The sequence below is a fragment of the Diorhabda carinulata genome, chromosome 7, assembly GCF_026250575.1.
Source record: "Diorhabda carinulata isolate Delta chromosome 7, icDioCari1.1, whole genome shotgun sequence".
Lineage (NCBI taxonomy): Eukaryota > Metazoa > Arthropoda > Insecta > Coleoptera > Chrysomelidae > Diorhabda > Diorhabda carinulata.
This window is the reverse complement of record NC_079466.1, coordinates 12,777,042-12,802,072: the sequence shown is the minus strand read 5'-3', so window position 1 is coordinate 12,802,072 and position 25,031 is coordinate 12,777,042. Positions and strand designations below refer to the sequence as shown.

General features: G+C 29.7%; 2 protein-coding genes across 5 annotated transcripts; one reads left to right on the top strand and one right to left on the bottom strand.

The window, feature by feature from the left end:
• Positions 1–298: 298 nt before the first annotated feature.
• Positions 299–25,014, top strand: LOC130896250 (exportin-6-like). Of its 3 annotated transcripts, XM_057804199.1 has the most exons (18): positions 5,461–5,526; positions 5,607–5,743; positions 5,990–6,196; positions 6,249–6,446; positions 6,502–6,682; positions 8,557–8,795; positions 8,856–9,025; positions 11,459–11,665; positions 11,727–11,835; positions 11,887–11,979; positions 12,057–12,208; positions 21,575–21,742; positions 21,810–22,208; positions 22,283–22,574; positions 23,800–24,002; positions 24,081–24,309; positions 24,378–24,611; positions 24,697–25,014. In XM_057804199.1, exons 2-18 carry the CDS (start codon positions 5,735–5,737, stop codon positions 24,775–24,777), a joined length of 3,171 nt encoding a protein of 1,056 aa, XP_057660182.1. In that variant the 5' UTR covers positions 5,461–5,526; positions 5,607–5,734; the 3' UTR covers positions 24,778–25,014. The 3 variants fall into 3 exon arrangements, with proteins under 3 accessions (XP_057660183.1, XP_057660182.1, XP_057660185.1); XM_057804200.1 differs by lacking the exons at positions 5,461–5,526; positions 5,607–5,743 and adding an exon at positions 299–921; XM_057804202.1 differs by lacking the exon at positions 5,461–5,526 and having other exon boundaries at positions 5,737–5,900.
• On the bottom strand, positions 1,393–5,031 carry LOC130896254 (vesicle transport through interaction with t-SNAREs homolog 1A). Of its 2 annotated transcripts, XM_057804222.1 has the most exons (4): positions 4,709–5,031; positions 4,584–4,642; positions 4,185–4,532; positions 1,393–4,131 (listed from the first exon to the last, which is right to left on the bottom strand). In XM_057804222.1, exons 1-4 carry the CDS (start codon positions 4,800–4,802, stop codon positions 3,976–3,978), a joined length of 657 nt encoding a protein of 218 aa, XP_057660205.1. In that variant the 5' UTR covers positions 4,803–5,031; the 3' UTR covers positions 1,393–3,975. The 2 variants fall into 2 exon arrangements, with proteins under 2 accessions (XP_057660205.1, XP_057660204.1); XM_057804221.1 differs by having other exon boundaries at positions 4,584–4,963.
• Positions 25,015–25,031: the final 17 nt, after the last annotated feature.

Sequence of the window (25,031 nt, the reverse complement as noted above, 5' to 3'; positions counted from 1 at the left end):
TTTTGAACGTTGAAATCAATTTCATCCTCTTAAATGGCTCTCTACTATTAATTCTCTGGGTTATCAGTATTAAACTTTAATAAATCGTTGATAACTTCTCGTTGTCAATTATTAAATAACATGGTAGAATCAACGCAATAAAAGAGTAATGGAAATCAAGAATTTCATGTTTTAAATTTGCAATTTCCATCGAAAATTGTACGCCACTCGTAAATTGTTATCAAAATTTGGTTCTTTTTTAGGATTCACAATCAGTTGACAAATGATCTACTTAATTAATTTCTGAAAGTATATTTTCCTTTTGAATCTGTCCGCATAAGTTGGCCAAAAGAAAATAATTTTAGTTGGTGATTCTGGTTAATGAAAGTTATGGTTAATAATCAATTTATTGATTAATAATTGATATTTATAATAATATCGATAATAGTGATGATTTATTTTATTTTTTTAAGTGATATTCTGAAAGAAAACTGAATAAATATCGTTGTCTTGTAATACTTTTATTCCCATATCTTACTAAAGATTTGACACGTTCTACAAGATTACAAAATGGCTGTTCTAAACAATAATGAATTTTTCATGTACAATATTTTAATTGTTTTTGTGTGTAGTTTATTTTGAAAATATACATTTCTACATCTTAATTTTTATTTTTGAGTTATCAATATAGTGAGAGAATTTTTTAATAGTACGTGGTTGTGTTCGTTCGTGAAATGGGTAAAATTTTAGTTGTTACAAATACTTTTTATTGTTACACGTATAAAAAACGTATAACACTTTTATTTATACATTTGTATAAATTTTAAACATTTAAATAGGATTAAATAAGTGTTTTTATAATTGATGAAATTTTATAATAATTAGGACAGTATCTTACTAGCACATTCATATTTGGAAATATATCGAAAAATTGATATGCAGGTAAGATAATAATAACTGTAATCTTCTGAAGGGTAATTCCGTTTAATAGAACAGTTTCTTTTACCAAAATCACAGTCTAATACCTTTTTTTTAATTTAAAACAGGGTTTTAGGATTTAGAAATAAAATATGACAAAAAAACAAAATTTCGTTTATTTAAATTAGTTTTATTGAGAAAAAGCACATTTGTCATATTTGTTCAAATTGTAAACAATAGAATTATATAAGATTTCTATAATTGACAAAATTTTATAGTAATTAGGATAGTACCGTATTAGCCCATTCGTATTTGAAAATAATATATATAAAAATTGATTTGCTAGTGAATTAACACTAATTGTAGTCTTTTGTGGGGTAATTTCGTTCGATATAACAAATTTTTGTACTAAAATCACAGTTTAATAACTTTTTTTTTTAATTTATAACAGGGTTTTAGGATTTAGAAATAGAAGATACAAAAAAACAAATTTCATTCATTTAAATTAGTTTTATTGATAAAACAATCACATTTGCAGCGTCATATGTATACAGGAATGTATAAACGTAAAATTTAATTAGATTTGGTGTCAAACTGACTAGCAGGACGAAATTATCAAAAAAAAAATTTTTTTTACTGAGCTGGTCAGTCTTACACAAAGTCTTCGATCTCTGTTAAACGTAAATCATATTATTTACACATTAAATACTATATGTGGTTACCTTAAAAATTATTTAAATATAGATTAACGACGTAAATATTTCCGGTTGTGATTATTCAAATCTAGGGACTTTTGTGCCGTATTGTTGTTGATACAAGTGAATACAAAAGATTTACAAGATTCGTAAGCATTTATGTATTCACAGGATTAAAAATTTCATCAAATACAATACAAAATGAAATTTCATTTTAAATATTTCGTTCATATTTGACGAAATCGTTTAAAAATTTTCTTAAATTTAAAAGACTAGTAATTATACATATATAAATGTTTATATACACATATTCTGGGTTGAATTTAACGTTTTTGAAAACTTTTACATAATAAGCGCAAAAATAAATGAATTTCTTCAATTTTTAGACAGTTTTATATGTTTTTTTGTGGTACATTATTTTCATTTTACATCTCTCATGATAGGCAATTTCTAAAAAAGACCTAAAGTGAAGATAATTTACCATGAAAAAAATTAAATTACAAAGTAAAATGTGCGACTGTGACTTTATAATAGAAATGAGAAATTGTAAGGTTAAAGTCTTATATTTAAAAGTCTTTAAGGATTAAAGGAAATATTCTTGAATTTGAAGATATATTTGGAGTTTTGTGAAATTTTTTTGTGAAAAATGAACTAAAATATAACAAAAAAAATCTTGGTACATTTTGTTTGGTTACAAATTATTAACATTAGATGGATAGGTAAAAGATATAATCAAGGGAAAATAAAAATTTTAGTCAAATTTGATGAAAAATTTTCATTGAATGGCTGGAATGGTTAAAAGAAGAATTTTTTAATCAAATTTCAAAAATTTAACTACATTTTCAATCAATACACACCTTTATGTCCTTTAGGCAAAAGATAGACAAAAGACAAGAGATATTTGTACATTTTTTGGTTCATTTCGTTCAGAAAAAATCAATTTTCTTTAATTGTTCGAACATAAGACACAACATTTGAAAATACCAGAGCTTTTTACAAAAATCTCCATTTAATGGCTGAAATAATAATAAAAAAGAAAATTTGAAGCTAATTTTGAACAATTTCATCAGTTTATGAACATTTCCAACTAAGATCATGTATTTGAGGCCTTCATTTTGACCTTAGACCAAGTTCATGAGATACTTCGACATTTTTTAGTTGATTTCGTTAAATTTATTCAAAAATTACCTTTTGATGATTGAAATAGTAAAAAAAAAGAAACTTTAAACCTGAAGAATTTCATCAGTTTAACAACATTTCCACCTAAAAGCATGTATTTCAGTCCTTTATGTTGACTGTAGGCTAAATCTAAAAGATATTTCCATTTTTTTGTTCATTTCATTCAGAAAAAAGATATTTTTCAGCCTTTTGATGAACATATACCACAATATTACGAAATAGCACAAGTTTTAGCAAAAATAAAAACCAAATTTGACCAAAAATCTTGATTAAATGCATGGAATGGTCAGAAGAAGGAATTTTGAAGCAAATTTGGAAAAATTTCATGTGTTCAACTCCTTTTCAGTGTGATTTATGCCCTTCATGTCGACCGTAGAGTAAATTCGAGAAATATTTGCCCATTTGAATCAGAAAAAAAAACATTTTTCATCCTTTTGACGAAATATAACCTAAATATTACGAAATAGTAGAAGTTTTAGCAAAAATAAAACCTAAATTTGACCAAAAATCTTGATTAAATGCCTGGAAGGGTCAGAAGAAGGAATTTCGAAAAATTTCACGAGTTCAACCCCCTTTTCGTGTGATTTAAGCCCTTTAAGTTGACCATAGAGTAAATTCAAGAGATATTTGTCCATTTCATTAAGAAAAAAAACATTTTTCATCCTTTTGATGAACATAAACCACAATTTTACGAAATAGCAGAAGTTTTAGCAAAAATTAAACCCAAATTCATTTAAAAATTGAGGAATTTCACCAGTTTTACATAATTTCTGACTAATGCTGAAAGTTATGTCCTTTAAGCGAAATATAGACAAATAATAAGACATATTTGTACATTCTTTCCAAAATAGGAAAGTTTCTGACAAAAATTGAACTCAAATTTGAACAAAACAACCTAAAATCATCAATTTAACATCGTTTCCCACCAACATCATACATTAACCCCTTTTCCACTGATAGATACACGCAAACAAACTGTTAATAGACATTTTTTAACAAATAAAATAATAAAAAAATTAACTCCCCCTTATTTTTTGATACAATTATAAAAAATATGAAAATTGAATAAGAAAAATTTACTAAAACCCAAAAAACACGATTAAATTATCTTATAAATTAATTATATGGTTAATTTAGTAAAAATTAGGACTTAATTTAATACAATTTGCACTTACAATGTTCTAAGTTTGATTAAAACGTATTTTCATCTCCTTTTGATCCCTATATAAACCCCGAGACAAACAGCTATAACGAAGCAAACACAAACTGTATAAATCACAACTTTTTGTTGTAAAGATCTCATAATCATTGAATTCATCAATCTACTGGATCTATTTAGTTCCTCATCGGCTTCTCTTAGCTAAAAAACCCGTTAATTTCACATAAATTTCATTACAATAAATATTTTCTCACCCTTGTTCTACTTCTTTGTATAGTTTCCCTCTGTTCGCCTAAATTCTTCAAAACTTCGTTGCCGATTTCTTGGGTTTCCACTACGACTCTATAACCTTCCTCCAGTTTCTTTCCAGTTCTTTCTATCCTTTCGGAATTGTCTAAAAGCCTCTGTTTTTGATCAGAAGATATTCTGATGTCGTTCAATTCTTCCGAACTGTCGTATAAAATTCCTTGTTTAACCGATCTTGATTTTATATAATCCAAAGTGAGCCTCTTCAATTCGGCTCTGTAACAATCCAATTTCGTTCTACATCTTTGTCTTTTCGATTGATCCACTTCTCTCGCTTCCAACTCCATTTGTTCCAGCTAAATAACGAATATTGATACCTAAGATTATAAATATTATAAAAGTCTTACCAATTCTTGAGCTTCTTCGACATGTTTTTCAATATTTGAAATGAGCTGGCGACGATCTTCTATAGAAAAAAAAAGGTAGGTGGTTAACCTACATTTTAAATTAAAAAAAATAAACATTTGCTTACTAGTAGCTGAAGCTGTTAGGAGTCCAATTTGGGCGGTAATGTCGGCTGTTAATACTGAATATTGCTGTTCGTAATTTTCAAAAAGTGAAACCATTGTGTGGTTTCGATTTTTATTTTTATCGTGTTTTCATTATTTTATTAAAGATGGCGCTATTTTATAGGTCATGTCATAACTTTTCACATATGTCAAATTATTGATATATTACTAAAATGTTTTTATTAAATATAATATAAATTATAAACTTGTGAAAAATATAAAATTTAAATTCCCTGTTGAAAATAAATAAATATAATTATAACATATTTTATAAATAAACAGTAAGATATAGTCTTCTTCTCTTTTATCGATATTTATACTATCTGTCAGACTTAAAACATCACCCATAAATATTGTTATAGACGACTAAAATTTTATTTCTTCGTGTATAGAAAGTTGTTTTTTATGATTTATCTTGAGTTTAGGTCTCTTTTGATAGAAAATTAGTTCAAAATTCAACTCTGTCCTTTTCAAGTCCTTATTATTACTTTTAACTGATTTTGTCTCGAAAAATCGCTATTATTCATTACGAAAAACATAACAAAAGGTCCAAGTAGTTAAAAGTTGAAGTGAATTAATTGTTTTTAATACTTTTTGTATAGAAATGAATATGTTTTACCGGAAAAATAAATCAACATTATTAATAATAGTTTTAATATAAATATCAACACGAAATATTATGGAATGCGTAAAATTGTACAACGATTAAAATGTCAGTTGCCAAAGTGTCAATGAGGGTGTAGTCACATGAAGAAAATAAAAGTTTTAAAATACACATAGCGTAATAAAAACAACCAATCAATACACTTTTTTATACCAATATTTGGATCTACAATATAAATAACAATTGTTTTAATGTAGATTAATGCAGTATTTATTATTATTAAGTATGGTGTTATAAAAAATAGCGCTGATTGGTTGGATTTATTAAGCTTATTTACTTCAAAATCGTTATGTGACCACACCCTAATATTTTCTTTAGTTTACCAATGAAAATGGTAAGTCTGACAGTTTTCTGTCATTCCGACCTCAGTGTCATTTACTATAGACCATAGGGTAGGGAACTTGGTTATAAATTTTAACAACTTTAATTTCTTTTTTAACATTTCTTTACTAAAAAAAAAACCGAATTTAGTACATCTGTGCATAACAATGGTAAGATAACAAATATGTTTTTATACATCAAACGAAAAAAAATCAGTATTTCTTAATTACTTTTACGTATATCCTGATAAAATTTGCAGGATCCTCCGGATAACGGATCATTGTTTGCACTCGAACATTTAATGGACGAGTTTTTTAATCCACACACCAGCAATAGAAGAAAACACGATATAGAAATTCAATTGAATTACTTCAAATCACTGCCTCACCTATGGAAATACTCCATTTATTTTATCACGAATACATCCAGTCAATACGTTAAAATGTTCGCCTTATCAACTTTGGAGGTTAGTGCGATTTTTTTGTATAAACATTGTTTAAAAAGTGAAAATTTTATAGTCTGTGATAAACCAACAGTGGTATAACATCGATTGGTCATCTAAAGAAGAAATAAAAAACGTATTGCAAAATTTTTTAGTAGAAAACGGACATTCTTCACCGCATTTTTTCAGGACTAAATACGCTAAATTGCTAGTGGATATAGCGAAACATGATTGGCCTCTTAGATATCCGAATTTTTTCGATAACGTATTAGAAGTGAGCCTGAAATTTATTTAATTGTATCAAATTTTATTTTCTGTTTGTTTTTTAGCTGTTGAAATCGGAAGCTAGTCAATTGATGGGGTTGATTCTATTGAAAACTTGTAGTGAGGAATTCATGGGAATTCAAGCGACTTTTACAGATGGTACTAGGAAAGATGAAGTTACAAGACTGTTACAACAATACATTCCCATAGTTTTTCAGATGTTGACGAATATATTGGAAAATCTAGGTAAGTGCGAGAGTTATGTGGTTAAAAAGTGACTTAATGTTATTGAATTTCAGTTTTTTTTTTTAAATTCAAGGCGATAAATTTATTTTATTGTTGATTTATGTTGATACGAAGTTATATAATTGAATTTTTGTTTTCAAAAACTAGTTCAAATATTGTTATTTTTATAATTCCACAATCTTTTCATGTTTAATTAACATTTTCAATATATTTAGGCTACTATTCAAAATATTTAATGAATATACAGAGTGTTCCACTTTTATTGTTGATTTATATGTACAAAAGTTATACACATGCAAATATACAGAGTGTTTTTAAATATTTTCCAGCTAATATTTTAAATATTCAACAGATTTTGCATTCTAATCAATTTTTCGTTTATAAATCGACGAATATACAGTGAGATTCAATTTTATTGTTTCATTTTTTTTCTAATCATGTTTTTATTGTAAACAGACGAATACACAGAGCGTTTTTTAATATTTTCCAGCTAATATTTGGAATATTCAACAGTTTTTGTCTTCTAATCAATTTTTCGTTTGTAAATCGACGAATATGCCGTGTGTTTCACTTTTATTTTCTCTTCTAATAATGTTTTTATTGTAAACAGACGAATACAAAGGGTTTTTTTTTTAATATTTTCCAGCTAATATTTGGAATATTCAACAGTTTTTGTCTTCTAATCAATTTTTCGTTTGTAAATCGACGAATATACAGTGTGTTCCACTTTTATTGTTTTATTTTCTCTTCTAATCATGTTTTTATTGTAAACAGACGAATATACAGGGCGTTTTTTAATATTTTCCAGCTAATATTTGAAATATTTAACAGATTTTGTCTTCTAATCAATTTTTCGTTTGTAAATCGGCGAATATACAGGGTGTTTCACTTGTATTGTTGATTTTTATCAATTAAAAGTGATAAACATGCTAATATACAGGGTCTTTTTTTAAATACTTTCCAGCCAATATTTTAAATATTCAACAGATTTTGTCTTTTAATAAATTTTACTTTGTAAATGGTCAAATATACAGCGTGTTTTACTTTTATCATTTTATTGTCTCTTCTATTAATATTTTTATTGTAAACAGACGAATATACAGGGTGTTGCACCATTATTGTTGATTTATATTGGTAAAAAGTTATATACATGCGAATATACAGGGTGGTTTTGAATATTTTCGAGCTGTACTATAAATTAGGGAATATACTGGGTGTTTTCGAGTTTTAGAATATTCCCAAACTACTATGTGAAATATTATATGGATTTTCTCTTCTAATTATGTTTTTACTGTAAACCATCGAATACACTGGGTGTTTTCGAGTTTTCTTGGAACTATATTCGAAATATACAACAGATTATGTCTTCTAATAATTTTTCTTTCGTAAATCGGCAAATATACCTGGAGAATGATTCGCGAAGTGTTAGATAAAAGAAAACGTGGCTTTTGGAGGAGGTTCCTGAATAGTTTTCATCGGCATTTCAAGTTGTCAACATCGAGTTGATTTTTCTTAAAATTGGCAGTGGAGCACAGAGATTTTCAAGTACAATCACTATACATTGATATTTTGAACAAAACGGCGCTACAGCTAATTCTGCTGGAAATTTGAAAATATTTTCGAGTCAAACGTTTCGCAAATGATAGAATCCCAACAATATTAAATGAGATTATTTTTTATTAAACCACCTCAAGAATAAATCGTTTAAAAACCATAAAAGTATGTAGCTAACCTTAAAATTGATCAAATTTCGTATCCTTTTGATGTTTGAAGTGAAATTCAATTTTCACCCTGTATAATCGATATTTATATTGTCGATTTTCGAAAAATTTATAACGTTTTTGGGATACGATGAGGAAATATATTGTCGGTAGGGTCTAAACCGCGACACACTTCCACTGCCACCCCGCCGCCTTCGCCCGCGCATCCTTCGTCGTCCCCGACGTTATCTCAACATTTGGTGACATCGGCCTTCAGACCCGATACGAAAATGTTGACCAAACAAGCCCTAGAAACAGTACAACACTTATTTACTTGGGCCCCCATTCAGAGGATTCCTTCGCAAATTATATGCGCCATTTTTAGTTTTACTAACGTTTCCTCGTATTCACAGGTAATAGACGAAGTAATTAACCTATTTTTCGAAATTTTTGAGTTGTTTTTTTTTTGATAGGACGACGATGATATGTGCGTTCTTGCCTTGTCGACGATTAACGAACTTCTTTATAGAAAATGCACACCGCCTCATACCCAACCCTTTTATTTTCAACTTTATCATCAAATCGAAGATTTGTTGAAAGATATCACGAGTTCGTCCAATAGAATCGATTCACTTGATCCCATGTACGTATTTTTTTAGAATATTTCATGGTTTTTATATTGTTATTATTGATTTAATAATTTTCGATATTTTTATAATGTTTAACTTACTTCTTATACAAAAAATCGATTTAAAATCTTCTTATTAGTATCGTGTTATCATAAAAAATTATTTCTTACAACAATTTAAGGTTACACTGCATTCTTTTTCAACATTTTCTTGCTATACACTCACTGTTTGATCTATTTTGGTATAATTCACAAACAATAATCAATTCATTCACATTATATTGTGAAAAAAACAGCTTTTATTACAATAGCTAAGAAAAAAACAAAAACTCGAAAGAAATTATAAGAAAACTCACAACACAATCAAATTATTCACATAAACTATCACTTAAATTAACTTCTTCTAAACTAGAAAGGTTCCCGTCTTAGCTATTAAGGTTATTCAGCCAGCTTCGTTTCGATTTTGAAATAATATATAATATTATAATATACTGAATCATAGATATCTACAGAAACGATTATCTTTTCTATAAATACACTTTACCATCGTATATACTTGCTTATAATTATTTTTTGTATATATATATATATATATATATATATATATATATATATATATATATATATATATATATATATATTACATATTACATTTATGAATTCAAATAAAAGTCGAGTTTTTAAGACAACAATTGAACTATATTAGTTATACATAACCTCAAATTAAGTAATTGTTTACTTACCTTTGTTTAGGTAATTCTTCTTTCCTTGTCACTTGTCTTTCGCCTACTAAACGACTCAGGCAATTTGCTAATGTAAATTTCGTAATATTTTCGAATTATTATGACGTAATTACTGACGCAATATAGTTTTTACTGTATATAAAATGAAATATATTAACGTCAAATTGATATTAATGAACGTAACCCTTTTACTGTCTCCTCTATGTATATGAATTATCTATGTTCCGGAGTTTTGTATTTGTTTCCTTCTTTTTTTTATAATACTCGATTGTATTTCAATTCTTTTTTTTTTAAATTCTCGTTGACAGATGTCTATCTAAATGTCAATTTATCGTAATTTCTATGATTACGGGGGCTATTGAGAAAGTAGGGAATATTTGACGACGATGACTGGCGAGTGGTTCAAATCAATTTGTTTGGTGACTAAATAAGAAAAAAAAATTATTACAATCGCCTTCTTTATATTCAAATAATTTTTATTGTTGTTCTTCGTATTATTTTAATTTCAAAACATTCTCACTTTTCGTATACCTCTCGTGTATCTACAGAATACTAAATTTAATGCTAAATTGCCAATTTCAATTTTATTTCAGTCAAATTCAATTACTATAACGTTATTAGTGACGTAAAATATTTTGAATTAAATCTGTTTATCTCAATTTGATTTTAATTAACATAACCTCTAATGACATTGTTATTCTATTTTACCTCTCCTGTGTTTCCTCTATATATATAAACTATCTATGTTCCGAAGTTTTGTATTTCTTCTTCTTTTTTACATCATCGTATTTCAATTCTTTTTCAAAAAATTCTCGTTAGACAACTGTCTATATAAATATTCTTTTATCGAAATTTCTATAATAACGAGGGATATTCAGAAAGAAGGGAATATTTGACGACGCGTTACGAGTGGTTCAAATCGATATTTTCAGGTTTCGATAATTTTTTTGTTGAATATACTTTTTTTTTCAATTCCAATTTTCCGTATACCCATCTTATGCCTATCGAACAGCAAATGTAATGCTATGTTGCCAAAGTCAACTTTAATTCGTTTAAATGTGAAAATAATGTTTGTAAATTCGTAATTAGTTATCTAATCCGATAATTTATTATAAAAATAATCATTGTAATTAATTAGATTCAGTATAAATGTCTAAATTTGCGAAATATTAAGTAAGTAACGTCAATTTGCCTTTTCTTTTTATTTATAACCAATACGATTTTTTCGAATATTTTCCAGTTTCACAGTAATAAATAACTACATAGATAAAGGACAAGATATAGAAAAAAGAAGAATATTTTAAGTCAATAATTATTAACAAATTTTGCGCTGTCAAAATAAGTTTTGTTATATAAAAGTCGTAAAAATGGTCATATCAATTTATAAATATTATAATACAATTAAAATTTTCATCATTGTTATAAAAAGTGCAAAAATAAGAAAAAAAGTGTTTGTTATGAGACTTTTTTAAATATTCACAATCTGAAGTCGTTTTTTAAGTAAGTTTTGATATACAAATACTAATTAAACTCATCCTACAAACATTATTATTATAATTACCTGTTAGGGATTCGAATTTAATAAAATAGGAGCGTATATATAAAAATAGAAATGTAAAAAACAATTAAAATTAATGAATACATAACCTAACTTTCACTTTCGTTAATACGTATTTTAATAGAGTGTTTATGTGATATTTCGTAGTTTCATGGAAAAACTGTCGGAATTGTTGGTATTACTTATCGAACATCACCTTTGGAAACTAGAATCCGAACCGGGTTTCACTGCATTGGGGTTTTTATCACCCTTATTTCAACTCACCATGCAATTACCAACAGTTCGATGTTATTTATGCTGTACGACAGTTTGGGTTAGTTTCGTCAAACAACTAAAACCGGAAAACGCGAAAAAGTGAGTTTAACGAAAGTTTCAACTGGAAACGAAATTTTCATCGAAATATTCAATTTTGAAGGTACTCGGATGTGTTTGTAACTTTGGTAACAGCTCTTTTGAAAAAAATCCAATTCACTTGTAACTTTTCTCAACTCAATTGTATCAACGAAGTGGATTTAGACGAGGATGTGAGTAAATTTCGTTGAAAAATTTTTTTTTCTTCAACTAATTTTGTTTAGGACGAGACCGAATGGCAAATATTTTTGAAAACAACCATAGAAGTCATTGCTGTTATCGCCGAATACGCCCCGGACGAAACCTTTGGATTAGTGGTGAGTGTCTCTAGAATTCGAACCTCGTTTTAGAGTTAATTTAGTGTCTCAACGTCGTGATTTAATTGATTTTGTAGCTTTCGCCTTGGATAGTTTGTTTTGATATGTTCCGAAGTTTAGATGCGTCTCTGGGTTATCAAAATCATTGTTTGAAATTGGAATTATCGGAAAGTGGAAGACTTTGTTATGTTTTTAAAGATTTTTCTTCACTCACCCAAATGCTTACCAGGTGAGTACGACAAATTAATTCAATTTGCTTAGGTACTTATAAGAATATGAATTTTTTTAAAATAATTTCTAGGTTTTACATTTTTTTTATTTAACCTTTTAATTGTTAAAAGAATGATTTATTAGGAAATTTTTTGAAAAATTTGTTGTTCCGACTATTTTAAAATTCAATTTGTGTGTAAAATACAAAAAATTGCAACTAGACTTAACAATTATAATTATTTGAATGACGTTTATGGATCTTGATCAACGAAACTTAAAACGTGTCTAAAAAGAGCTCTAAAGATGTTGGAAATTGATGAAAAAGTTGATTTATTGGCTTGTTATGGTAGAGAAATGGTTTTTTTTCATTCATTCATGATCATTTTGTGTTGTTAAACTCAAAAAAAGGATAGCAACTAGATTTTGAGATTAAGTCATGTCAAAAACAGGTTTTTAATGGGAATTTAAAATTTGACCTTATTTGACAATTTGACAATTATAATTATTTGAATGATGTTTATAGTGTTTTTGATTATGGATTTAGATCAACGAGTTTTAACACTAAAAATAGCTCTAAAGATGGTGGAAATTGATGAACAACTTGATTTATCAGTTTGTTTTGGTAGAAAAATGTCAAAAATACGTTTTTATACACAAAAAACAGCAACTAACTTTGAAATTACGTCAATTATAATCATTTGAATGCTTTTTATAGTGTTTTTGATTATGGATTGTGATCAACGGCAAATATTCATGAAAAACTCGAGTTTTCCGCTTCTAAAAAGATTTTTAATCCGAAATTTCGTCTTTTCGGCTATTTTTAACACAATTTGTGTCAAATGAAAAAAAAACCGACTATAATAATTAGAATCTAATTAATAGTCTTTTTGATTATGAATTTTGATCAACTGAACTTAAATTCGGAAGTTTTATCAGTTTTAACTCTAAAAGGAGCTCTTAAGATGGTGAAAATTGTTGACAACTCGATTTATGGTCTTGTAGTGGTAGAGAAATTTCAAAAATAGGTTTTTGATTCGAGTTTCATTCGAAATTTGAACTTTTTTGCAATTTTAAGCTCAACTAGATGACGTTTAAAGTATTTTCGATTAAGGATTTTGATCAAAAGCAAATATTCATGAAAAACTCAATTTATTCTCTTCTAAAAGTCGAAAAAAGGTTTTTAATCCGAACTTTATTCAGAATTTCATGTTTTTGACCATTTTAATCTAATTTGTGTCTCAAATTCAAAAATAAAAAACATCTAAATTTGGTATTAAGTAGTATAATCATTAAAATTTAATCAAGTCTTTTTGATTACGGATTTTGCTCAATGAGACTTAAAATTGCACATTTTAGCAGTTTGAATTATAAAAAGACCGTGAAAATTGATAAAAACCTGATGTTTCAGCTTGTTATGTCAGTTAATCATCAATAACATGTTTTTAATTGAAATTTCATTTAAAATTTGGTCTTTTTGTTCATTTTAAACTCGATTTATGTCTTGAATGCAAAAAAGCGACTATATCGCCTGCTGAGAATCATAGTGGCGAAACTATAAAAAATCGATTTTCGAGTTAAGACATCCAAACAACACTAGGATGACCTATATTTTATGTGCAGAAGTGGCGAAAAGTTATTTCAAAGCTTTGCCTGTAGAGCACGATATTCGCCATGAGAGAGTGGAGCAAAAAAGCCGCACGTTTAGGGTGGGAATGGCGCATGATTATTTTTAAACCATTACCCTCGTTATGTCTAAGAAAGAGGCTAAAACTTGAAGAAAAAAAGCAAAAAAAAATTACAACGGAAGCTGTTTTCTCCAGTATGATGTTTGTATTATAGTTATTATTAACACGTTCACATTAACATTTATTTGTAAGAAAATTTTTTACATAGCTTTAACAACAGAACTTATTATATATCTCATTTCTTCCATTCGCTCAGTAGTCGGTTGGTCGGACAGCGTTGCCAGTTTTCATGAGTTTTGAATTAATTCTGGCGTGAACATACTCCCCGCGTTGAAAGCATAAGGATGGCTTTCAAAGGTCAACTGGAAGGGGGCAGATTTTTTGAAAGCTTCTTTTGATGATTTCTCCAGAGGGAGTTCTTATAGAAGCGACCCTAGCGATACCGTCAGGGCCTCTATGGAGCTTGCTGATTCTACCTAATAACCACTGAGTGGGCATAGTGTTCTCGCCTTTCACTAAAACGAGAGAATCTTCTACTAGATGGCCTTGGTTGGACTTCCATTTGGTGCGTCTTTGGAGCTCCGCAATGTACTCAGATTTCCATCTGTTCCAGAAGTGCTGTGCTAATTGTTGTACGAGCTGAAATCTGGAAAGTCGATTCATTTTTATGTCGGTGACATCTTGATCAGGTGCTGCAATTATTGGTCTTCCAATCAAGAAGTGAGCTGGGGTAAGAGGTCCAAAATCGTTGGGATCAGAGCTCAGTGGGCATAAAGGACGCGAATTCAAAATCGCCTCGATCTGTGCGAGAACTGTGGCAAATTCTTCAAATGATAAATGAACTTGGGTTAAAACGCGCCTTAAATGATGCTTTACGCTTTTGACAGCTGCTTCCCACAAACCTCCGAAATGAGGAGAGTAGGGTGGTATAAACCTCCACTCTATATTCTGAGAGCTACATTTCTCGATTATAGTGTTGCTGCCATGTTTTAGAAAATCCTTTAGCTCTCGCTGTGCCCCGACGAAGCTTGTTCCATTGTCGGACAATATTTTTGATGGTTTGCCTCGTCTAGAGACAAAACGATATAGCGCTTGAATAAATGATTCTGAAGAAAGGCTAGAAATCAATTCCAAATGGACTGCTTTAGTTGATAAACAAATAAATACGCCAATATAACATTTACTTAAACGACAACCTCTACCTTTCTTATCGTTAATCATAAATGGCCCCGCGTAATCAACTCCCACTATTGAAAATGCACTAGAAGGATTAGTTCTATCGCGCGGTAAGTTGGCCATAATTGGCTGTATGGTTTTAGCATTGAATTTGAAGCATTTCACACAATTCTTAACAGTCTTTCGTGCAAGATTTCTACCGGATATAACCCAGTAATTTTCTCTTATAGTGCTTAAGAGCAGCTGAGGGCCGCCATGCAATAGGCGTTCATGTTCTTGTAAAAATAGTAGCTTTGAAAAATGATGCTTTGAATTGATCAAAATTGGATGCCTTTTGTCAAAGGAGTAATTTGAATGTTTTAGTCGCCCTCCTACGCGTAGCAAACCATCGGGTTCTAGAAAGGGACTAAGACTTAATAGATTACTATGGGAGCTCAAAGGCTTGTTATTTTTCAATGTTTCAATTTCGGTAGAATACGATTGAGATTGACAAATTCGAATGAGACATTTTAGAGAATCACTTAACTCCTGTACTGTAAGAGAACCGCCTCTTCTGCGATTTCTCTGAAGACAATTATCCTTAAATCGTAAAATGTATGCCATTGTTCGTTGCATTCTTGAGAAATTTGAAAAACGTTCAAAGGGAAAACTCAGAGTAGGGGGCGCAACATTGGTCAGAAGACTGGATTTAAGTTCAGGTAAATCATGAACCACCTCCAGCTTGTCATTGGGCCAAAAACTTGGGTCCTTAGCTAGCCAAGTAGGGCCGCGCCACCACAAATCAGAGTTTAAAATTTGACTAGGATATATTCCCCTTGAAGCAATATCTGCTGGATTATCGTGGGTGGGGATGTGCCTCCAATCGGCGTGTTTAGTGAGAGACTGAATTTCTGCCACTCTATGGGCCGTGAATGTTTTTAGCAGATTCGGGCTTGTGCGTACCCAAGCTAGAGTTATAGTTGAGTCCGACCAAAGTGTGAAAGATTTGAATTGAATTTTCAAAGCAGTTTTAGCTTTATCTGTTAGGCGGGCTAGAAGCAATGCTGCGCATAATTCCAACCGCGGGATTGGTATTGTTTTTATAGGTGCCACCTTTGCCTTGGCGCATAACAGGGATACATGAACCTTTTGATCGGAATCAATACTTCTCAAATAAACACAGGCTCCGTAAGCCTTTTCCGAAGCGTCAGCGAAACCATGCAGTTGTAATTCAACAGCATTCTTGCAAATAGCTTGTCTGTTTAACTCAAGATCGTTCAAAATAAGAAGCTCCTTCTCCAACCTTACCCAATTTTCAGATATAGCTTTTGGAATAGCGTCATCCCAAGCTAATTTATTTTCCCATAATTTTTGCATTATCATTTTTGCGATAATAGTACATGGGCTTAGTAAACCAAGGATGTCGAATATTTTTGATATAGTAGATAAAATTGTGCGTTTTGTGACCTTTGTACCTATAGGATTGGTATGAATTTTATATTGAAGCTTATCGTTATTGCAAACCCATATCAAGCCTAATGTTTTTGTTTTGCCATCATGCGCAAATTCTAGTATATCGGATTTTAAATCATTTGAACTTATATTTTTGAGCGCGTTGGTGTCGTTAGAGCACCATTTTCGGAGTGCGAAACATCCCGATTTAAGAGTGTCACTTATCGCTTTACATATGTATTGCGCATGCTCAAGTGTAGGTGCACCTGTTAACAGGTCATCTACATAAAAGTCGTGCTTAATGATTTCGGCTATTTCCGAGTTCATTTCTTGAATATCCTCAGCGAGTTTAGCTAAACAGCGTATTGCAAGATAACTGGCAGAGGCTTGCCCGTATGTAACGGTATTTAGCTGGTAGACTTCCAGGTTATCACTCGGATTTTCGCGCCATACAATTTTTTGCAAATGCCTTTGCTCGGGCGTTATTGAAATTTGCCGGTACATTTTAACTATGTCTGCCGAAACTACATAGTTATATTTCCTAAACCTTAAGACTATTGATAGTAAATCGTCTTGTAAAACGGGTCCAATGACTTGAATATTGTTGAAGGATAGACCGTTGCTAGAGGGCGCTGATGCATCGAAAACTACCCGTAGTTTTGTGGTCAAACTCTCTTCTCTCAAAACTCCGTGATGCGGCATGAAATATTCGAAGCTTGAATCATTGCCGTTACAAATTGTCATATGGCCTAGCTCTTTATACTCGTTCATAAATTGTATATATCTGCTGTGCAGCATTGGATCTCTCCTGAATTTTCGTTCTAATGCATAGAAACGTTTTTCGGCTTGAGCTTTCGACTCACCTAAACTAGAAGGTTGTTGCTTCAAAGGTATAGTGACTGTAAAACGTCCGTTCGCGTCTCTGGTAGTAGTTTTGATGAAATTGTCCTCGCAAAATTGTTCATCTGGAGAAAGTTGTCGCGTGCTAGATATTTCCTCGATTTCCCAAAATTTGGCTATTGAATTTAATAATTCCTGGTTTATACTTAAATTACAAGAAGCCTTTTCAACGTTGTTAGTACTTATTTGCCCAGATACAACCCAACCTAGCACTGTATCAATTAATAGCGGCATATTTTTTCCTAACGAAATTTTGTTATTGCTTAAGATTGTCCAAAATAGGTCCGCGCCAATGAGCATGTCTACTGGTCCGGGAATATTGAATTGTGGATCAGCTAGCTTTAGATCACCTGGAATCGCCCAAGATTGCGTGTTGATTCGACAACACGGCATCACACTTGTAATCTCTTTTAGAATATAACAATTGCCATGCGCTTTAAAATTGGTATGTATAGATTTAAATGAAACCTTACACCTTTTACTGACCTTTGAAATATTGTTTGAAATTCCGAAAATTGAAAGATCTGTTTTATGTGTCGCAATATTCAAACGCTTTTGCAAATCCTCCGTTATAAAGGAAGTTTGAGAACCACAATCTAATAACGCTCTTGCTTTGTGAAAATTATTGAAATTGTCTGAAATGAGTAAACAGGCGGTAGATAATAGCACCTGCCCCGCCGCTGGTACCACTACGCCACTGCTTAGTGCTGCGGAACTTGAGCTCGCGTTGTCCGCTATCTCGAGTTTTTCATGCAAAATTGTATTGTGCCAAGCTTTACACACTTTGCAAGGCCCTAATTTACACTGTTTGACAGAGTGACCCGAACGCAAACAGTTATGGCAAAGATTTGATTTTTTGACAAAATCTTTTTTTTGTGTTATTGTTAATCCGAGAAACTCTGCACAACGATATATTGAATGCTCTTTCTTGCAATAGGAGCATGTATATGTACTTGAGGTCAATGACCTTACTCTACTTTGTTTATTGAATTTATTTTCCTCATTACTAAATTTTGAATCTGATTTATTTAAAATGAGACTGTTCTTTGATTCTAACATATTAAGAAAATTGGAACGTTTTTGTAAAAATTGTAGGAATTTATCTAACTTTGGCAATTCTTCCTGATCTCTATTTTCCCTTTCCCATTCAAGGTTTGAGCTAGTATCTAATTTATTAGTAATCCAAAAAATTAGTAGAGGATCCCAATTAGTTATATTTTGCCCCAATTGTTCAATAGATCCCAAATGTTTGTGAATATCGTCAGCTAAATTTTGTAGTTTTTCAGCTGTCGGTTTTTGTATATTTTCTAATGAAAAAATAGCTCTAATATGTTCATATATTAATTTTTTAGTATTGTCAAATCTTTTTGAAATTGTGGCCCATGCCACTTCATAATTGTCGGCCGTATATTTGATTTTGGAAATGGACGCCGCTGCTGTTCCTCCTAGTGCACTTCGCAAGTAATAAAATTTTTGAATATTATCTAATTTTTTACTATCATGAATAAGGCATTTATATGTGTCCCTGAATTCTAACCAATCTTCAAAGTTTCCACTGAATTTAGGAAGTGATATATCCGGAAGCTTTATACCCTCGTTTTTACAACAAGCTTTGTCTGAAATCACGCTAAGATTTGTATCATTATCGTGATTATTGTAGCTTTGTAAAATGTTTTTAGCAACAGCGATTGCATCATAATATGAATTTTCAAATCTCTCTCGTTCGATTAATTGCTCATCTAAATTTATATCATCCTGTAACTCTATTTCTAATTGATATGATTTGAATTCGTCAAGATAATTTTCGGCATCACGTAACCTATCTTTTAATTTTGTAACTTCTGTTTGGCTTAAATTAGATATAGTTGCAAATTCATTTACCGCTTTTGTGAAAATAGTTAACTGAGCTTTAATTACACCTCTTTTCTTTATTAGTTTGCCAAGTTCTGCCATTTTATATTGTCAAATTGTTCAAGCACAAACAGAGAAGCTTTGAAATCGCAAATGGAAAGAAAAATTCGGAAATAAATAATTTGGAACAAACTCACTCTGATTTCGGTCGAACTGCCTGATTCTTGCAATTGAACTAGTCGGCCAGTTGAGTTGATGTCTGGTCGCCGTGATATTGTATCGACTACTTGTTTGGTCGATCACTTTGCACTCGTTGATAGTTGCTTGCAGCACGTGGTAAATTGTTTTTGGGTTATAGTTGTTAATAATATATTGTTTATTGCGAATTTTCACTGGTTTTGTTTATAATCCGCTCGTAAGGACCATTTTTTGTATTATAGTTATTATTAACACGTTCACATTAACATTTATTTGTAAGAAAATTTTTTACATAGCTTTAACAACAGAACTTATTATATATCTCATTTCTTCCATTCGCTCAGTAGTCGGTTGGTCGGACAGCGTTGCCAGTTTTCATGAGTTTTGAATTAATTCTGGCGTGAACAATGTTTTTGGACTTACGCCACTATAGTTCTCAACAGGCGATATTTGAGGTTGAGTTTACTATAATCATTAGAATGTAATTAATATTCTTGTTTATTATGAATTTTTGATCAGTTGTATTTGAAATCACACAGATCAGTTTCAATTAGAATTTTATTCAAATTTTGGTTGATTTTGGCCATTTTAAGCTTGAAACACAAAAAACTAGCTATTAGATTTTAAATTACATAAATTATAATCACTTAAAATCAATTTATGGTCTTTTTGATTATAAATTTTGATTAATTCGTATTTTATTCAAAATTTGGTCATTTTTGCCATATTTATAACTTGGAATGTGATCAGCGGGATTTAAAATCACACTTTTCATAAGTTTTCACTCTAAAAAGAGCTCAGATGATGAGAATTGTTGAAAAACTTGTATCATCAGTTTGTTACAGTAGTTTAACTTCAAAAACAGGTTTTTCATTGTTTTTTGAGTTTTTTTCAAAATTTGGTCGCTTTCACCATTTTAAGCTCAATTTTTGTCTTAAATATAAAAATGTAGAAATTAAATTAGATATAAAATCAACTATGATCATTTGATTCAAATTAAAATTAATTGTAGAATTCTATCAACAGCACGTGAAATCACTTTTCATTAGTTTCAGTTATATAAAAACCTGGAACTTCAAAAATATGTTTTTAATTGGAATTTGAATTAAAATTTTGTTGTTTTAACAATTTGTAGCTTAAATGTAATTATCATTTGACTTTGATCTTTTTGATTATGGATATTGATCAAAAATACTTAAGATCACAAGTTTCATCAGTTTTAACTCTATAAAAAGCTCTAATGGTGCTAAAAGCTACACACATTGAATTTCAAGAAAATTCACTTTCTAATTGTAGTTAATCAACACAAAGATTGTTTTATATTAAAATTTAATTGAAATTTCGTTTATTTGATTAGTTTCACATTTGAATATAGTAAATTTCGTTATCATACATAGTCAGAATATTACAAATATAGAATTTTAAAAATTGAAATTGAAATAACATAAACTACAGTAATTATAGTATTCTTTTTACGGAAAATGAAAAATACCATTTGAAATTACATATTTCATCATTATATTTCTATGAAATATCAAATTAATTCCATAATTCAATCTTAAAGCAGTTTTTTAAACAATTCTTTGAACTCACAATTACAACCCCACCTTCTGCTTTTCTGGTAATTTTTTGTCGATTATACAGTTTTCTATTTACCACTTTCACTTATTTTCACTTTTCACTTTTTCACTTTCTTTTTTCAATCGTTTCACGTATTTTTTCCATTACAGATTTCCACTTATTCACTTAATACACCATTTGCAATTATGAGATCTGTCAATTTCTCTCTTCTTTTTTTTTTCAATTAACGTCCTGTTACATGTTGGATATTTGAATTTTTTGAAAACGGAAATTTTTCGATTTCGTCCTGAATGTTGTTTAAACACAATTTTCATTGTAATTTTTTTAAACAGTTATCCAGTCACTATAATATAATAAACGACACGTGCAGGTACATCCATTCGTTTAACTTTGTCTCTATTCGATTCGACTACATATCGAGTATGTATAGATCCGGCATGACCATTTTAAATAATACTTAATTTTTAGAATTTAATAAATTATTTATATATGTCCGTTTATTTTGGTAAATATCGTATTTATATCGATAATCGAAAAAAAAAATTTTCCCGAAAAATTTTTAGGTTATCATCAATTTACGTAGATCAAAATGGTAACGAAGCTGTTATAACGGTAATGAATAGCGTATTGGAAAAAATATTAGAAAGTGCCTCTTTAGCTAATAAACCGAAATTTAACGAACTAATATTAAGAGAAAACGATTCAAAATTATCAACAAATTTTATCGAACTGTAAGTAACGAATCTTATTCGATTCGTAATTTCAGTTTCAACTTTATTTTTTTTGGTAAATTTTTAGAAACAGTCAACTTTTATCGGCCATAAAAACATTATTAACACATTTTACGCATAAAAATTTAAATAACCACATCGTGAAGACGGTCCTGGACATCACGCTACCCGTATTGAGAGACATCGGCAACACCGCCGACGGTAAAGTCCGCCATTCCGCCGCTCTTCTTCTACTCACTTTAACCGATCTAATGTTCCCGCCGAATTTGATAATAATACCGGGGGTAGTTCAATTCATACACGCCGCGCCAAATCTGAAATTTCTCGATAAACAGACAAACTGTATAGTGAACAACGCCGTCAGTAATATGTTGTTGAAACCTTGGGGGGAACTGAACCAAGAAGATTCGACTCAGAGGAATCATTTCGTGGGAGCCTTCTTTGAACACCTAACCAAAGATTTCAGGTAAATTGTCGGTTCAAAAGTCGATTTTCTGGTTTTCGAAATTGTTTTCTTTTTTTAATGCGTTTGTTATTCAGAGAACTCGCTTCGGACGCTAGAGAGGATCGTATACAGGGTGTCGTCGAAAGCGTCTTACCCAGTTTATCTGTGATAATACAAAGTTGTAGACATTTTCCTATATCATCTAAAAAACTTGTAACGATTGCCTTAAAACCAACCATACAACATGGATTGTTTATGTTCCCATCGTTAGTTAGGTGCAAGGAAATCAGTAATCATGTGTTGACTTTTTTTCTCGACGTGATGGGTGTGTTGCAACAACAATTGGGAGTCGACGAAATCAAAAGTGCCGTACAGGTTTTTATGCAGGTTAGTGCGAAATTTATATACATATACACGCCATGTTGTCAATTTATTCTATTTATTATTCATTTTTATTTCAATTTATTTAATTATTTATATTCATTTTAATATTTATTTATTTTTTTTTCACTTTATTTCAACATTTAATTTTATTTTAATTTATCCAATTATTTGTTTGATTGGATTTTTTCATTATTTATTTATTATTTTCTTCATTTTATTTCTTCATTTATTTTTTTTCCGATTTATTCAATTTTATTTCAATTTATCCAATTGTTTATGTTTAAGAGTATTTATTTTAATTTTTATTTTTTTTATTTTCATTTATTCCTTCATTTATTTTTTTTTTCTAATTCATTTCTTTTATTTTAATTTATTAAATTATTAATATGTGATGGAATGTATTTTAATGTTTATTATATATATATTTTTTATTTTATTCCTCCATTTATTTTAATTTATCCATTTGTTTTTACTTTATTCTTTCGTTTATTTTTTTCTCCAATTTATTTCATTTTATTTCAATTTATTGAATTATTTATATTCAATTGAATTTGTTTTAATATTTATTTATTCTTTTTCCAATTTATATCATTTTATTTCAATGTTTTCAATTGTTTATATTTAATAGGATTTATTTTAATTTAAATTTTTTTTTCAATTTATTTATTAATTTATTGAATTATTCATATTTAATTGAATTTTTTTAATATTTATTTATTTTTTTTTCAATTCATTTCATTTTATTTTAATTTATCGAATTATTTATATCTAATTGATTTTTTTCAATATTTATTTTTCTTCCAGTTTATATCATTTTATTTCAATATGTTTATTGTTCAGTAGGATTTATTTTAATTTTTATTTTTTTTTCCAATTTATTCCATTTTATTTTGATTTATTGAATTATTTATATTGCATGAAATTTATTTTAATGTTTATTATATATTTTTTCATTTTATTTCATTTATTTTTTTTCAATTTATTCAATTTTATTTTAATTTATTCAATTATTTATATTTGATTGAATTTTTTTAATATTTATATTTATTTATCTTATTTTGACCTTATTTACATTAAATTTATTTTATTCTCATGACCTTGACATATGATTTATTTATTTCAAGGACATTATTGTTCATTTTATTTTATTTATTTGACATTAACATTGAATTTATTTAATTTCGTCGTCGTGAACGTTAAATTTATTTTATTGTGAAATGATGTTTAGGCGACTATGAACGAAAGACAAGCCAGTTCGTTGTGCGGCTTGGACAAACTCCTGCAAATATTACAATTAGTAGTAGAAGCCCCCGGTAGTAATCACAAAATTTTTCTACCGGGTATACTTCAATTATGTATGGAAACCATTTACCCTTCGGTCGTTTCCCACGGCGGCGACGTCTTCGTCGCCCTATTAACTTTATTGTACAGGTAACGTCCAACTTGATACTCATATCGAAAAAAAAAAGATTAAAACCATTTTTTTTTTCTTCTTTTTCTTCAATTTAGTATTCTACTTCACCGTTGGCAGTATTTCTACGTATCGCAAGTGAGGTTAGGTTATTCGCCGGGCTGCAGCGATTCGGATCCTGGCGCCGAACGACCCCAACAACCCGAACAATTGTTGGCGGTGTTACAAGTTTTCGGTCAGGCGTTGTTGCAACATGACATTAACATTTTCCGTATAAGTTTGGCGGCGTTGGAGGATCTCAATTCGAAATGGAAATTGTACCATAAGGCGAGTGAATTATTAACTATTCTTCTTTTTTTTTTTCATCGCGATAATATAAAAATTTCGGTTTTCAGATGTTGTTTCGTTGTCGTCTTCTTTCCGAATTTCTTTCTGTCCTTTTGAATTGTCTGTTGGATAAATCTCAGAGCTCTCTGTCGGAGGATATACAAATGGCGGTTTACAATATGGCGGCCGTTAATTTTGAGGAATTCTGTACTTTCCTCGGAAAATTCGTGGAGGGCGTTGATGGAGTGTCGCATCAACAACGGGAGGTTTTGTTGAGGAATTTTCAGCATAATCACGATACCGTAAGTTAGGGTTTTGAATATTTTTCATAAATTTCAAATAAACGAATTATTCGGAGATATTTGAGTTTCTAATTTTTTTTTACAGGATATGCCGACATTTGTACATAATTTACAAAATTTTATAACCGAGGCTCGACATTATAGAATTTGTAATATTAGTCGTTGAGACTTATTTTTTTTTTCAATTTATTTAATTGTGATAGTTTAAAATAGTCGTTCCACTCCACTTATTTAATACGAACTCTTCGGGATATACCGCGATTAATTCTAAATTGAAAAAAATTTTTTTTTTTCGTCACTTCTTTGTATAGAGACTGTTTGTATATGTAATTTTGATACGAATGCTCAACTTACGAAAGTAATTTGTAATTTATTAAGTTAATAAATGAAATTTTTATAATTATTTCGTTTTTAATTATC